This window comes from Diospyros lotus, chromosome 2 (genome assembly GCF_014633365.1).
Source record: "Diospyros lotus cultivar Yz01 chromosome 2, ASM1463336v1, whole genome shotgun sequence".
NCBI classification, from domain to species: domain Eukaryota; kingdom Viridiplantae; phylum Streptophyta; class Magnoliopsida; order Ericales; family Ebenaceae; genus Diospyros; species Diospyros lotus.
This window is the reverse complement of record NC_068339.1, coordinates 16,013,463-16,029,122: the sequence shown is the minus strand read 5'-3', so window position 1 is coordinate 16,029,122 and position 15,660 is coordinate 16,013,463. Positions and strand designations below refer to the sequence as shown.

At 36.8% G+C, this 15,660-nt stretch overlaps 2 protein-coding genes across 6 annotated transcripts in view; one reads left to right on the top strand and one right to left on the bottom strand.

The window, feature by feature from the left end:
- Positions 1–9,194, top strand: part of LOC127795184 (galacturonokinase) — a 104,775-nt gene extending 95,581 nt beyond the window's left edge. For 2 of the 4 annotated variants that reach the window (XM_052326698.1, XM_052326703.1), the window contains 3 exons: positions 1,668–1,737; positions 1,859–1,948; positions 8,768–9,194. In XM_052326698.1, the coding sequence (XP_052182658.1) occupies positions 1,668–1,737; positions 1,859–1,948; positions 8,768–9,012 (405 nt within the window). In that variant the 3' untranslated portion in view covers positions 9,013–9,194. Of the gene's footprint in view, positions 1–1,667; positions 1,738–1,858; positions 1,949–8,672 lie in introns of all 4 variants that reach the window. The other 2 variants (XM_052326700.1, XM_052326699.1) reach the window with 2 other exon arrangements.
- A 2,302-nt stretch (positions 9,195–11,496) lies between these two features.
- LOC127793806 (bet1-like SNARE 1-1) lies at positions 11,497–15,119 on the bottom strand. Of its 2 annotated transcripts, XM_052324542.1 has the most exons (7): positions 15,015–15,101; positions 14,797–14,939; positions 14,655–14,717; positions 13,045–13,195; positions 12,055–12,111; positions 11,894–11,953; positions 11,497–11,763 (listed from the first exon to the last, which is right to left on the bottom strand). In XM_052324542.1, exons 3-7 carry the CDS (start codon positions 14,666–14,668, stop codon positions 11,674–11,676), a joined length of 372 nt encoding a protein of 123 aa, XP_052180502.1. In that variant the 5' UTR covers positions 14,669–14,717; positions 14,797–14,939; positions 15,015–15,101; the 3' UTR covers positions 11,497–11,673. The 2 variants fall into 2 exon arrangements, with proteins under 2 accessions (XP_052180502.1, XP_052180501.1); XM_052324541.1 differs by lacking the exon at positions 14,797–14,939 and having other exon boundaries at positions 15,015–15,119.
- Positions 15,120–15,660: the final 541 nt, after the last annotated feature.

Genomic DNA, 15,660 nt, shown 5'->3' with positions numbered 1-15,660 from the left:
GCCTTACGTATAAAATGATGTGCTGTATTTATTATATGTGCTCATAATATGGCATTTTGCATGAACGTATGAATCGAGCGAGTGTTAATAATGAAGGTTCCAAGCCATAAATGTGTTGTAATGACCCTTGTGCAATAGTTGTTAATGTTTGGCCACAGGTGGAGCCCTTAGCCCATGTGAATGATGCAAAGGGACAAATTGTGGGCTTGAACCTAGGAGTGGGTGCACCCAATAAATTGGGAGAAGGTCATGATTAGGGGCTTCCTTCATGAAATGTGTGGATCATATCATGATGTGTGATTGCATTGCTATGACATGCCTTAGTAAGAATTTTATTGTCATGCATTGCAAGGATGTCCCATAATATGTTGATGTATGAAGGCTACCCATGTGATATATAAGGATATTACAATAAATTGACACTAGGTGTCATGTTTATCTTTGTTTAATGTCATGATATATGCATTATACGAGGAGAGGAAAGTGAAACCCTTGATAACCAAGACTAGACTAAGGACTGAAATGGGGACTAAGGGCCTATTTACATGCAAAGGTATTAGAGAGACATCCATCTGATAGGAAGACTCCTTGCAACTTGACCTGGCAGGATTATGGGACGGCACCTGGCTAGAGCAAGGTGCCACAACCTCTGACTAATAGTGGTTGTATCTCTTTTGTGCAGATTGCCTCCTCCACCCCAAAAGAAAGAAACAGAGAAAAAAAAAAATGCTACAAGAGCTTAAACTGAATTAATCTTGAATACCAAATGATTATTTTTATGTTGTATTTTCATCTAACAAACCCTCTCTAACACTGTTGTTGGGTTAGCTTCCAACGATGTTCTTTAACTTAAGCACGTGACTTCATTTGGATGTGTGTGTGTGCACACTTGTTCAAGTTTGTAGCAATGTAGTTATCAGTCTGCTTTAGATGGATTGATGCAAAAGAACAATAACAAGAAGAATAAAACGGTGCATTTATCTATTAACACTGGAATCCCTGTTGATTTTGGATTGTTCTAGCTGCCTGGTCAAATTCTTGTAAGTCTATCAAGATTAGATTAGAGATCATTTTGTGCATCATGAGAAAAAGAGACAGTATGGTGTCTAAGATAATCAGATGAGTAGTAGGGGTCCGATTTTATTGAGTTGGCATGTTGTGCACTATGATGCTTCATATTCATATCTGAACATGATTGTTGTTTTTCAGAGAAAAGAACTGGAAAATAACAGGAAAATGTTTGGAGAACAAGAGAGGGCAATCTCCCGATTCATTTCTGTATAATATATATAGAAAATTTCAAGTACAGCGTTGTTTGGTCAATACCAAACTTAGACAGCTTTTACACAACTTTTCCAATACAAGGATCCTTAAATCCAGGATCTCCATACCTTTCTGACAAATCTTGACAGAAGACAGTAGATTTCACTGCAAAAATACAAAAAGTAATACTTGCTTTTAGAGTATCTAGAAAAATCTCACAGCTCAGGAGTCCACTAATGGCCTTTTTAACCAAAGTTCAAATATCCTATCTTTTACATCTTAAAATGACAAAAATACATAAGCATGTTGGTAGTTACTTAGTTATTCTGATAGTAATTTGTATAATAAATTTGATGTGGTTTCCTCTCTTCTTGTTTTACTTGTTAACATTTGCATATATGCAGTCCAAATTAGAACCCACTTTAGCTAGAAGAGCAGAGCATTATTTCTCAGAGAATATGCGTGTGAAGAAAGGTATTATTAGTCTCTTGATTCAGTCTCATGAATTCATATTGTTTTGAACCTTTGTTGTACTTTTCTTCCCCCTTGATTTTCACCTCTATTTACTTGGTACACAACGTGCTGATAAATTTAGGACTTGAAGCATGGGCCTCTGGCAAATTAGAGGATTTTGGGAAACTCATCTCAGCTTCTGGTCTTAGTTCCATCCAAAATTATGAATCTGGTATAGCATGAATTTATTTTCCAAGCTCACACGTTATTTTGGAGGAGGTTTTGTTCTTATTGTTTTAATTCTTTTACAAGTATGGTTCTTTGAAAGGAGAGATTCAGGAGAACTAAATCAAAGGTATAATGTGGAGTCTCCCTTTCGGAAACAGCAGGGGCTGGTAATGTGAAACTTATACTTGTAGGATTAGGTTGTTGGACTTGCACGTAAATCCAGTGTAATTCACAGCTTCCTGTTGTTATTGACAGCAACTGGTACTAAGAGGACAACATTCCTGTGGAACAATACCCAGCCCCTCATATATTTCATAAATGGCCAAAACCAGATTTTGAACACTGCATAAGCTACAAATGAAGATGAGTTAAACTTGGCCCAACTCAAGCAAGCAATTAAAAACTATTTGCATATCCTTCAACTAGAATCCTTGCTCATTGGGTCCTGCACCAGGCAGTCTCATGCTTGAACAAACATGAGATAAAACTGATCAACAAGGCTCTAATACCATGTTAAAGTAAGAGAATATTGTTATTGTAGTCTTGTATGTGATGTATAAGGTATATGTTATGACCCTATGAGCAATAAAGGGGAGAGAATTCGGGAAGGAGAAAACAGATTCAATTCTTTAATTTTTGGATAAAGAAACAAACCCATTACAACAACCTTATATAGGCATATTTGCCTTCTAACAGCCTAGCACATGTTTGTTAGGGATATTTTAGCAAGTGATTAGAAGCACATGCTGCAAGTGATTAGAAGATATTTTAGCAAGTGATTAGAAGCACATGCTGCAAGTGGTTAGAAGCACATGGGAGCATGTGCTAGGCTGTTAGAAGGAAAATATGCCTATATAAGGTTGTTGTAATGGGTTTGTTTTTTTTTCCAGAAATTAAAGAATTGAATATGTTTTCTCCTTCCCAAATTCTCTCCCCGTTCTTTCTTTCTTGATCTTCATCTCTTTCCCTTCTATTCTTCTAATCCCCCTAACACTTCTTCTAATCTCTCCCTCATTCTTTCAAATTCCCCTCTAATTCCCTTCTGTTCTTGGCCTAAGATTCATTCGATTCCTAAACTGATCCTAGGTTAAACCCTAGGTTCATGACAAATTGGTATCAGAGCGGTCATCCTTGGTTGTGTCTTCCGTAAGGTTGTTTAGTTCTCAGTAGCAAGGTAGGCTGTAATCTTAGGAGATATATCAGACGGTTCCTACGGTGAATTCAACAGAGCAATCGTTCCTCAGCTGTTAATTTTTTACTGCTCTTGGTGTGAATTCTGGATCCACTTGAAGAAGGAAGGACATATCAAAACAAAGCAAGCCATTCTTGAAACTTAACGAGTCAAAGGAGGCAACTCACGGAGGTGTCGCCAAGCCAACACTCCTTGGCGGTAATTCCTGCAAATAGTAATAGTAGCTCCTGCGATCTCAGCAGCGAGTTTGGATTGGTGGAGTCTGACGACTCGGTGCGGAACTTATTGAGTAGTGACTCGAGATTCCACCCAACTTCTAGAGTTTTGACAACTTCACTTGGCCTCAGCGTTGATAGACAAGCGCAACCAGTGATCGCGACCCGATTCAGAGGATGCCGATCCATAGCGACCAGTTGCAATTGAATTCCAACACTCTTGGGTGTTAGTTGCGTTTAACATCCAAACAAATTTCCGATGATTTTGGGTCGGAATTGAGGGCAAAGTTGGTCATAAGTGACAGGCGTGAAGTGGACCAAGTCCGAGGCAAGGTGGGCAGACCCAAAGTGATCACAATTGTCTAAGATTAAGCAATCTTGGTTGAAGATTCAAAGCCAGTGATTCTTGGCGGCTCTCAAGAGCGATTCAGTGACAGAGAACCCACAGTTGCATTGGTCGATTGGCTTTGAGGGTGATCAAAGCTAGTTCGATGGAAGTTTAGCAATTCTTGTTTGTCGTTGGGAGGTGAAGTAGGTCAGGCGAGTCCTTCGACCTGTTCTTGGTGGCTCTGAAGGTGGCGGAATAGGTCTTGGATCTCGGCTAAGAATCCCAACAATTTCGGTAACTGATTCCAGTAAAGCTCGGAGCAGCTGGGAGTGGATTGTTGAAGGCGAATTTGGGTGGGTGATTCATGGCTGTGAATTCCAACGCTTCTTTGCGGTAATTCCTATCTGACTTCATTAAGATAGATCATAACGGAGCAGTAATTTCAGGTGATAATTACAATCAAATTCTAGGCTGCTAGTAAGTGCTCTGTTGGTGAGAAGTCGACCATGGGGAGCAGTTCATGCATGAGACAAATAGAGTCTCAAGGGCAGCAAAATAAGGCTGTATTTTCAGCTGGGAACAGCAGGAAACATAAGGAATTCGGCCAAATGCTACAATTGCAGGAGTTTGTAATGATACTAAAAAATATCATTACAGCTTCCCCGCAGAATTTTTTGAGAATTATCGTGGAAGTTTTAATAAAGAGGACTTCCTAAAAATAGAGCAGCCGAAGGAGAAGTCAAGATTATGGAAGAGCGATTCATTGCTTACTTTAGATTTTGGGCAGAAAAAGAAGCATTTTGATTTCAACAACAATGACAAGACAGATGACTGGCATTATCCAAAGAGAATCGTAACAATCAGGTGGATAGGACATCAGATGCAAAATGAGAATTAAAGAAACAAACTGGTTCCTTTGGAAATGAAGTTCCCAATGAGAATGTTCCAAATGATACTCATGGAAGGCCAAAACTAGAGCTGAATGATACAGCTACCTGGATGACAAAGATAACAGGAGGTAGCCAGGAGTTTTTGGAGTTGGAAAAAAAATTATTCGACTAAGATTGACAAGATAGAAGAAGAATTAATACATCAAAGGGCAATTACCAAAAGGTTGCAAGTGGAAAGCTGGGATGTATTTGATCAAGTGACCAATGAAACCAAGGCCAACTTGTTACCCTTGGCATCTAATGCATGGACTGAAGGATTAGATAACTTGGAGGGTTCTTTATCAAACGATAAGAGGAAGACAACACCAGCAGAAGGAAAACTTGCTGATCCTAAACGATGCCACCGTGTTGCTGCCAATTTTGAAGATGATGAGAAGAGGGGAACATATGTGGTTGATCCGTTAGAGTTTCTGAATGATCGACATTTGAAAGCTGTAGGGTTGCAGATTTCAGCTATTACCTGCGACAAGGAGTGGCTAAATTCATTGAAGGCATTTGATGTGGATACATTGACAAGTTTTGGCATTATATTGGATCCCTAGACTATGGGTACTAGCAACCTTAATTTGGTAGCTATTGCAAACCCAAGGGAAATAGTATGTTACTCTTTGGAGAAAGATGCAGCCTTGTCTGCAATGATTATCATTTTTGTTTCAATTGAGAACCTAAAAATGAAGAAGAGACCTAGGAGGAGGAAGAAGGAAAGAAGGATGAGCCAGATAGAGAAGGTTGGAATTGGATGAAGAGCCATTGCTACTTGTTACAAGTTCTTGGGGACAAGAACTCTCTCAAGGAGGAATGAATTGTCATGACCCTATGAGCAATAAAGGGGTATTATTGTAATAGGGTATAATAGTTTGTTAGGGATATTTTAGCAAGTGGTTAGAAGCACATGGGAGCATGTGCTAGACTGTTAGAAGGCAAATATGCCTATATATAAGGTTGTTGTAATGGGTTTGTTTCTTTATCCAGAAATTAAAGAATTGAATATGTTTTCTCCTTCCCGAATTCTCTCCCCTTTCTTGATCTTCATCTCTTTCCCTTTTGTTCTTCTAATCCCCCTAACACTTCTTCTAATCTCTCCCTCATTCTTTCAAATTCCCCTCTAATTCCCTTCTGTTCTTGGCCTTAGATTCATCCGATTCCTAAACTGATCCTAGGTTAAACCCTAGGTTCATGACAGTATATAATGGGTATATTAAGTTCTTTGACTAACCTAAAAAGGTAATTAAGAACTATGAAAAGATTATAAAGAATATATAAAAAGATCTATAAAATATTCTCAAAATAATCTAGCAATATTTTCAAGAGACTTTAACATAAATCACAAGTCAAATAAGTAAGAGTTGAAACTAGAAGAAAATTCTAATATTCTCTTTCCTCCATGCAATGCTACCGTACTTCTACTTTCCTTCTTTGTTTGGGCTTTTTATTCCTAAGTGGTGAGGCATTTTACCTTGGGGTTAGGATTTCCAAATAGCCATATACACCTAGAGTGGAAATCACTATTTTTAAGACAACTTCAAAAAAGTGCCTTGCCTAGCATCAGATTTTGCCTTAAATTTTTCTAATTTCCTTATTTCATTTTTTGGTATATTGCCCCCTCACCTTCTGTGTTTTAGGCCATTTGCCCAAACATCCTTTATTGTTTATTTTTTGCTAAAGAGGTCCCTATACTTTCCCTTCCAGGACACCCCTTCCATTATATTTCAAGACAAATGATGTTAACTAAAATCAAATTAAGTTACAATTAATCAACTTTTTCCTAATCTTTCTACCAAACTAAAAAAAAAAAAAAAAAAATACAACACGAATGGATTCCAACATCTCCGTTGCCTATAAAATAATCACCTTGTAATAGAGAGTGAACTAGAGTGCCATGACTTAGGGCTTGTTTGGTAGTGTTGTGCTTTTAAAGCACAACTGCTTTTTTATTTAAAAGTTCTAGAAGAGTAGTATTTGGTTAATTACTACATTTGCTTTTAAAGCACAAATGTTTCTTCTAAAAAGTAGGTTAAGTTGCTTAAAACTAAAAACAAGGGACCCCATTGCTGCATTCTTGATTCTCATACGTTCTTCTGTTAAGGTTTCTTGGAAGGAAATCAAAGCGTCTTCCTTTCCTCTTCTCTTATTTGCCCCCTTTTCCATCATTTCATTTTCTTCTATTATTGCTTCATTTTTTGCCCCCTTACAGCATGAATGGGTTCCAACAATCACTAGAACCCCTCTTTTAGATATATATATATAGAGAGAGAGAGAGAGAGAGAAAGGGGGAGGAACTTCACAACTCTGGTGCCGGTCCATGGCAAATTCATCCGGCACCAGAGTTGTGAAGTTCCTCCCCCTTTCCTCTCTCTCTCTCATTGCCATGGGGTTGTTGCAAAACCCTTCCCCCCCCCCCGCCCCGGCCTCCTCATTTGCTGTTTGTTGGAACCCCTCTTGAGATGGGATCGCTGGAACCCATCTCCAAGTTGGTTCCAACAGCCGCTAAACCCAAGTGGCTGGCAAAGAATACGTTGGAACCTGTTCATGTGTATTTTTTTTCATCATTTTTTATTTTTATTTTTTTAATTAGGTAGAAAGATTAGGAAAAAAGTTGATTAATTTCAACTTAATATGATTTTAGTTAATGTCCTAGCAATTATGGTAAAGTACAAGGATCTCTTTGGTGAAAAACAAACTGTATGGGGTGTGCAGGCACTTTACCCTTTCTTTTTAGTTTTTCCATATCTTGATTACTGCATATGACATTAGAACTATCTCCATTCTCTAGTTGTCTCTTAACATTTTTTAAATGAAGTATGAAGTAAGGTGTTACGACCCAGGGATAGATTAGTCATAGGAAAACTATTGTAACTAACTGTAGCTGCTAGTGGTTAAGTAGTTAGAATAATACAACTACTCTAGCTGGCAGTTAAATACATAGCGGTAAGCAATTGCCTTTAAATAAGGCTGTTGTAGAATAGGTTGGACATCTTATGGAATAATACAGAAGTTCTTTCCCATATTCTATCTCTCTCTCTCTCTTCTATCTTTCTCTCTTTCATTCCCTCTCGTTCTATCTTTCTCCCACCCTCATTCTATCTGTCTTCCTACATTCATTCTTTCTTAGAATTCAATCGGAATTCCCTCAATTGTCCAGCCCATAATCTGAGGGCTTGACATAAGGGACATAGCTGTAATACCAAGTTGAAATCAGCGAAGGTGAAGGAGAATTATCTAGAAGACTTAGCTTTTCATTATTCTTATCTAGAAGACTTAGCTTTTCATTATTCTTCACCAGACTCCCCTAATTTATAATTGGTTCATCAGTGCTTTCTGGACAAGGGATGATGAAGTCTATTAGATGTGGCTTGGGACATTTGGTGCATTTTCCTTCGTATTTTCTCTATATAGTTGGTGATGCGACTTTTCTGGTAGTCTTTTTTGTGCTTGTGGAGCTAGGCTGTTAAAATAGAGGCAAATACATTCTTAGATTGTTGTCACTTTTTGTGTCGTGCATATCTCACAGACAAGGGAAATACGAGAGCTTTTGATGTGATATAGAGAATTAGGTTTGTTTTGTGTTTCAAATAAATCAAAACAAATAAATACTGTCAACTCACACAAGATTAAAATAAGAGATACATAGACTTAACATGGTCTGGTAATGTGCCTACGTCCACTAGCAGAGGATTAACAAATTTCATTGTGTCAAAATATCACCAATGAACAATAGAAAAATCTCACAAATTAACCCTAAACCTAAATAGGCCCATTCATCCACACCCTTTCAAAAGAGAATAATAACATATATGTAGAAAAGTTCTACAGGTGCCCTAATCCTTCCCTGCTTTGGATTGAAGTATAGAAGTCCTATACCTCCTTTAAATTGGATTGGGATGTAGGAATCCTAAATCACTTTAGAACTTGATTGGGTTATAATTAGGTTTAGTGTATAAATGCAAAACGAATTCAACATATTGTCTTTTAAAAACAAAAATCTTTTTGATATGAGCAATTTTAAAGTCTTGACCTTTTTCAACATTTACAACCTTGATAAGGATTGTCGCTGTGACATACTGGTCTAACTTGCCTTGTGCTGCTTGCTGCTTGCTGCTGCTGCTGAATTGTGCATTAAAAAAAATGGGAAATTCAGGATGTGGACCACTGATAGAACTATATGAGATACTTCTAAGGGCTCCCGGTGTTTATGGAGCTCGGTTCAGTGGTGCGGGATTTCGGGGATGCTGTATTGCATTTGTGGATGCCAGCCGTGCTACTAAGGCTGCATCCTTTGTTAAGGAAGAATATCAGAAGCGCCAGCCTGACCAGGCAAGCAAACTCAACCCAGAGAGTGCTGTTTTGATATGCGATGCCGGCGATTGTGCTCGTGTAATCTGATCTATTGAGCATTCTTTTCTTGTATTGCTATCTTGTAATGACAACTACCACTTGTACACCATCTGTAAACTCCTGCCTCAGCTCCTGTTGATTCTTCTTCTTATATCATCATGTATACGAATATTACAAGTTCATATTGTTTCATTGACCAAAGTAGTGTTGTTAGTTTGTTTTCTGCCTGAGCCAACAACGTATTTTGTTTTCAGATTGATGTTCCAGTTGCAAAACATGGGGGTAGAACATTTAAATCTGCCGATTGGATAGCATTAGGCGTAAGTAATCACCTAATAAATCTCCTGGGCTGTGGACTCATCCCTTATTATCTTAATCACTAATCAGCAGATGACGCGTTACTTTTGGATGTCAATATCTGCACATGGAGCTGTTTAATTTTGAATTGTTTCTTGTGTTAATCTATGGAAAACGTTATTTAAACATAAAATTTTGACACTTTATGTGACATTTGACATTGATAATGAGTTGTTTTATGTAGAGTTATTTATTATGAAAGTAAGATGATTCGAAATATTATAATTGTGTTCAAACAATATTTTTATATATAAATATATGTGTGTGTGTTGACTACTCGGATGCTTCAACAGATTGGGATAGTTATATGGATAAGTCTGGAAAGCCAGAGAGGGTGATCAATGGGGTTACCGAAAATGGGCAAAAAGACGAAATTGTCCTTGCTCAGCCTTCGCCTCTCTGCTCTTCTCCTTCTCCCATGGCCGCTCGCCCAGCCCTCGCCTCTTTCCTCTCTCGCTTCTCCCATGGCCGTCGATCGTTGCGTCTCCCCGCACTGCCTTGCCGCCAGTATTGTCGCCTCGCCTGTCGCTGGTGACGAGGCGAGACGGTGCAGTGATGTGAGGAGCGACGGTCTACAGCCATGGGAGAAAGAAGAGATGAGAGAGATAAGGGCTGACAGCGACATCTATTGAAAATTTGTATTTTGGGCGAGGGTGTTTTGATTTTTTCGACCATTTTCTGTAAGCCTCTCTGTAAGGTTGTTTAATCTTGTAGTATAACCCTAGTTATATTTTGTTTTATAAATATGTGGATTAGTGAAGAAAAGCTGGTCAGCTTGAATTGGATGGAAAATGGATTTACTTTTAACATCCTTTTTGCGATGAAATTTTATGAAATTCATGAAAGCTAACACATTATTTATTTGCTTGCAAATGAACTTCACCGTTTAAACACATTATTTATTTTAAGATTAAAATATTCAGTTTTTTCTTCATATTTTTAATTACGTAAGACCATCTTGTTTTAAGAACAAAAGCAGGGTTTGCAATAGAAGAAGACATTCTCGCTGCGGCAAGGAATTTTCGTCGTTATATATAACCACATGCACAGTTTTAAGTGTATATATACACATTAATAGCTCGCAGCCACCCACTCTCTTTATATGTATAAATTGATAGAATAGTCTCATGTTTAATGTTAGTTTTACTCACTCTCTTCAATATATATATATAGATATTCTCATATACAGAGTCCTCAAAGATAATTCCCCCCTAGCCAGGGTTAAGAAATTTCCAAATTGTTAGCACCAAACGGACCGTACTGTCCAGTTGCGATGGTTGGCTTCAATTAGGAGTTTTTGACATGGTTGTAACCATTGTATTATATTAGGGGTACAAACCACATCTGTTATAAAATAATATTAAATATAATTAATAACGATACTAAACATAACCAATACCGTTCTAGGCCAGATGCCAGTCTTAAGATACTATTTGTGCCAGAGAGAGATTGAGGGAGCATTAAGCAAGTTCAATTATCATAATACAAGTTAGAACATACTCTATTGAGGGCCCACCTTTGCACAATTTGTCCAGATGCCAACAATTTTAGATATATAACTAATAAGGATACTAAATATAACTAATACCGTTCTAGTCCAGCTGCCAGTCTCAAGATACTGTGAGAGAGAGAGAGCATTAAGCAAGTTTAATTATCATAATACAAGTTTAAACATATACGCTATTGAGGGCTTGGAAGTGGCACCCACCTTCGAACAATTTGTCCAGGACTTCCTCTTTTTCACGCAAGCTATACAACAGTAATATAAGCATATATATATATATATATATATATAACAATAATACATATAATAATATTATATTAATATATTTTTAATAATTATATATAATTTATGAATATTTAATAATAAAATATTATATTATTTAATAACATATCTATTTTCGTATTTTTATCAAGTTGTAATAACTTATCAATTCTTTCAAACCAAACACATGATTATTAACTAATAGATTAAAAATATATTTATGCAAATAAATTATCAACTTAAACACTAACTAACTTAAACACTATCCAGTTTAAAAACTTCAAAAATAAAAGCCTAGCCAAATGGACCCTTAAAGCTTCAGGCAGACATACGGAGGTAAAAAATTAACAGCCGGAAAAGCTGTGTAAGAGGAAAGATAGACCCCCTGTTTGTGTGTACACGTAGTGGCATCGCAAAATACCAGCCATTTCATATCAATTCTCTCTCAATAAGATGTCATTACACATATTGCATACCCAAAACATCTTTACTTGCAGAAACTAACGTTAAAAAAAAAAGAAAGAAAGAAAATAAACTTTTCCAAGTTTCTGAACATGAAGTAACAATGTCGAACTTCTTCAAACCAGTCACCTGGTAAGATAGTATAAGATCAGAAAAAGGATCACAAAAGCTGCAACTAGAGTAAACATTCTCCGGCTGGATTTGGTCTCAAATACCTAAAGAAAATGAGATAAAACTCAGCATTCAGGAATTGAAAAATCAATTCTACGAAGCAAGAAGAGGAAAAACAAACAACAGAAATATCATAAGAGAGACAGACAGGACAGATATGAAGATATTAGGTACCATCTTGAATTTATCCATAGTTCCTGACAAAATTCCCCTTGATGAATCCATGTCATGGCCCTGAATGACAAGATAATCCGTGCATTATTCCCAGAATCATAGTAGTTAAATGGTAGTATCAGAAATAAATTACAAAATTTTCTTGGCTGCAGCCTACCCACCATGAGGTCCAGCATACGATTATGATTGTCCACTTCCTCATGAATATCACCTGTCAACTGTCAAAGTATGAAGTGTAAGTGCTTGCTTGGATTAATTCAGTATGCAAAGCTGAGCGACTATAAAAGGTGAATTTGTTCATGGAAAAAATTACACCAAACACATAATTTTTCTGCAATATTTCCAGGATCCACTACTTATGCAGGATTTATATTTAGAAAACCATTTTCAAGTTAATTCATCAATATGATCCCAACACGTATATGTGATTTCAACCTGTAACACATCAGTTTAACTGTATGTAACAGCTTAGCACTAATCCTACTTTACCCCATGAGTGCTACAAGTCAAAAAGGAACAATATGAACTAAAACAATAATAAGAAATTTCAGCCAATGAACTAATGAAGTATCACAACCTAAAAGCATTTTATCATTTATGTGGGTAGATGAAATGGAGGGAGTTTTGTAGCAAAAGAGGAAGGAGGAATACCAAATAAAACTTGGTAAGAAACTCTTAAACATAACATAGGATATAACGGTCTTACAGAGGATATGGCGATAGATAGAGATGGCTAGAGATCTAGAATTCATGTAGCAGAACCCAGACTGAGGGATTAAGGTTTGTGATTTCTTTTGCTGTTGTTGTATCCTTCAACAAAAGCAATAAATTGGCAAAAAATAGCACCGTGAGTTCTGAGAAAGAAGCCTTTTGGAGAAAAGTGCTTCAGATGCAAACACCTTCAAGCTGCGGTAAAAACTGGACATGTCAAAAATGGAGGAAATGAACAGTGAATAGAGCATCCTACAGAAAACCGTTATGCGTACAGTTGTACTATTCAAAGATCTCCTTAATTATCCATCTCAGGCATCAAATAGCAAGCAAGCATAACCTTAAAAGGATTGATAACGATTACCCAAATACAAAATGCACCTGCAGGTTCAGTTTTCAATTGCATAACCATCAATTTCTTTCTACAAGATAGAACTTACTCGTTTCAGCATAATGACTCTATCTTGCAGACCATCCATGGCTCGGTCATTATCATGCTCATCAATTTCATGGGAAGAGTAAGAGGGCGAGGCCCTGATGCCACCCTCTTCAATGCCATCAAAAAGTGCAGCTCTACTGCTGCGGTATTCCCTGCGTTGACAGCATGTTATTTACTCCAGAGAGACTCAGTGATAAAATTGCACTTATGAAGAGGAGTATCATGCCATGCATACAGATGCAAAACAAGCAAAGAAACTTTTGACACTTAGTGAGATCTTAGCTTTTAGCATGGATATTTCTCACATGATAAGCTTCTGGAGTTAATTTCTGAGTCATTGAAGCTATTCTGAGGCATTGCAAGCTATGGAAATCAGATAAAGACGTCAATGAATAAAATATTATTGGAGAAAAATGTGATTATCGGGAGGACTAACAAAATTGTGACAAGCTAAACTTAAACCCTGCACCTCTGTCTTCAGAGGTGGCAGTAGGCACCACTGAAGCTAAAAAGCTGATTTTTCCAGCATGACAAGTAATCCAACATCTTTTTTAATCTTATGAAGTAAGGTAATGATGAGCCTCTGGGAGTTCTGGTGACTTGCTCAGCAGGTAGACAAATCATAGTTTAAGCTTGTAATGCTGTTAGAAAACATTAAAAAGGCCCTGTAACTTCTAACTTAAATGTCCTTAATTTATGAAAAGCACAAGAAAACATTACATTCTTAAACATAGCAATGCAGTTTACATATTCAAAAAGTTCAGGTGTAAGATGAGAACAATAATCAGCTAAACTAAGATGAGAATGATATTCAACTAAACTAAGATGAGAACAATATTCAACTAAACTAACTGATTGGAGAAAAATAAAGCCAAAAATAAACCATCAGGACGGTCGATGAGAATACCCTTTTGACTGTCAGTGGTGTACTTACAACTTCAAGTATCACCATCTGAAGGCCTTAATTTGGCAGGGTTGCCAATGGAGGAAAATTAGACAGTTCTCCATGCAAGCAGTCTGCATTGCCTAAGCCAACAGATTGAAAGGTAGTCCATTCATAAATTTTGACCATGTACAATGTCTTGGGAAAAGTATCTTTTACAAAATGAAACAACCCATTATATGGATTGGTCAAGAAGTAGACCTAAAACTGAAATATCCCAACTGAACTGCCAGGTTTCTCTTGTGACAAAAATGTAACTTTCCTATATGTATGTGCAAGGCTGAAGCTCTTCGAATTCAAGCCTGATCTGCTTAAATGGGGAAACCAATTTGCAGGTTTCAACCTATTCACAAAAGTTTCGTCAATATAGGCACCTAACCAGGGAAACATAAAATCCCATATCCATTTACCAAGTATGAAGCAGTAATTCTTGGCGGAACCCAAAAACTTGTAAGTCTTACATGCGAAACACGCACCATTCCCCCCTCCCCCACACACCCCCAGTCCATTTTTCTTTCCCCTTTCGTACTACTAACTTGTACTCACGCCAACTAAATTCCTAGATCTTTCAAATATATCCATGAATTGCAAGGCTCAATTTTGATATAAGAGATGGCCAATATATCAAATTTTTAGTAGTATTTCAAACGCCGAGTGGATCAACTAACCTTCTGGAATTCATCGTTCAGGGGATCGACAGTACCCGCAGAAGCTTCGGAAGGGTGTGGTTTCTGTGAATCAACCAAGTCAGATCCCATGAATCAATTGAAACCTCAGACACGAAAATATGATCTAATGCAGAAATTCCACCTCAAAGCATCGAAAATCAATCCAACTCAGGCAAAGATTTAGTCGGAGGGATTCTCATGCTCAAAATAAACATCTCCAAGCCCAAAGTAGATGATCAATTAAGGGTTGCGGAAAGAAGTGAAACAAAATCCCATATGATTTTCCTGGAAAATTGTTTCACCTCTGAGAAAATCTCAGATCTGGAGAGGGTAAAAATTTCAGAGAAGCGTTACACTTACCTTGGCAGTGGAGAGAACCCAAGTCGAGGCGATGTTACGAAGATACGAGGCTTGGGGTTACTACCATGAATGCTGCTTTTTTCCTCCCTCCTACCGTTCCTTATTTATGTTTGTATTTTTATTTATTTATTTATTTTTATCATATACGGTATAATGATCGAAGCAATTGATAAATACATAAAACATTTATGTTTATTTTTTATTGACTTTTCTTCTTAAATAAACCCTATCAACAATTCAACTCAACCCTCCTATTTTTTATTGAGGCCTTTTTCTTTTCATTCCTATCTCTCTCATTGTCAATCTAAAATAAAATAAAAAAAACAAATATTAGTGTCGTCTCTATAATAATTATTAAAAATACTTATCAAACTATTACTCTAAATTTTAATTATAATCAATTTAGTAAAATATAATTTTAACTCGTACCGTTATTAAGTAGGCATATGTCCAAAACTAATTTGACAATCGAGAGTGATTTGAGATCTAGTTTTAATATTACATCACTTAAGGTTGGATTAAAAAATAAAAAAAAATAACACGTAAAATTTTAATTAATACCTACGTAAATGATCTTACTATAATATAATAATTTACTAATAATGTAATTTTGTATGAATAAAATATAATATATAAAGATACGCTC

What these genes read in the sequence shown, in the direction of transcription:
- LOC127793806 (XM_052324541.1), bottom strand. An exon ending in GAGTCATTATGCTGAAACGA is followed by an intron (nt 12,112 to 13,044) that starts GTAAGTTCTATC and finishes ATACTTTGACAG; the next exon opens with TTGACAGGTGATATTCATGA. An exon ending in CTATGGATAAATTCAAGATG is followed by an intron (nt 11,764 to 11,893) that starts GTACCTAATATC and finishes CATTTTCTTTAG; the next exon opens with GTATTTGAGACCAAATCCAG.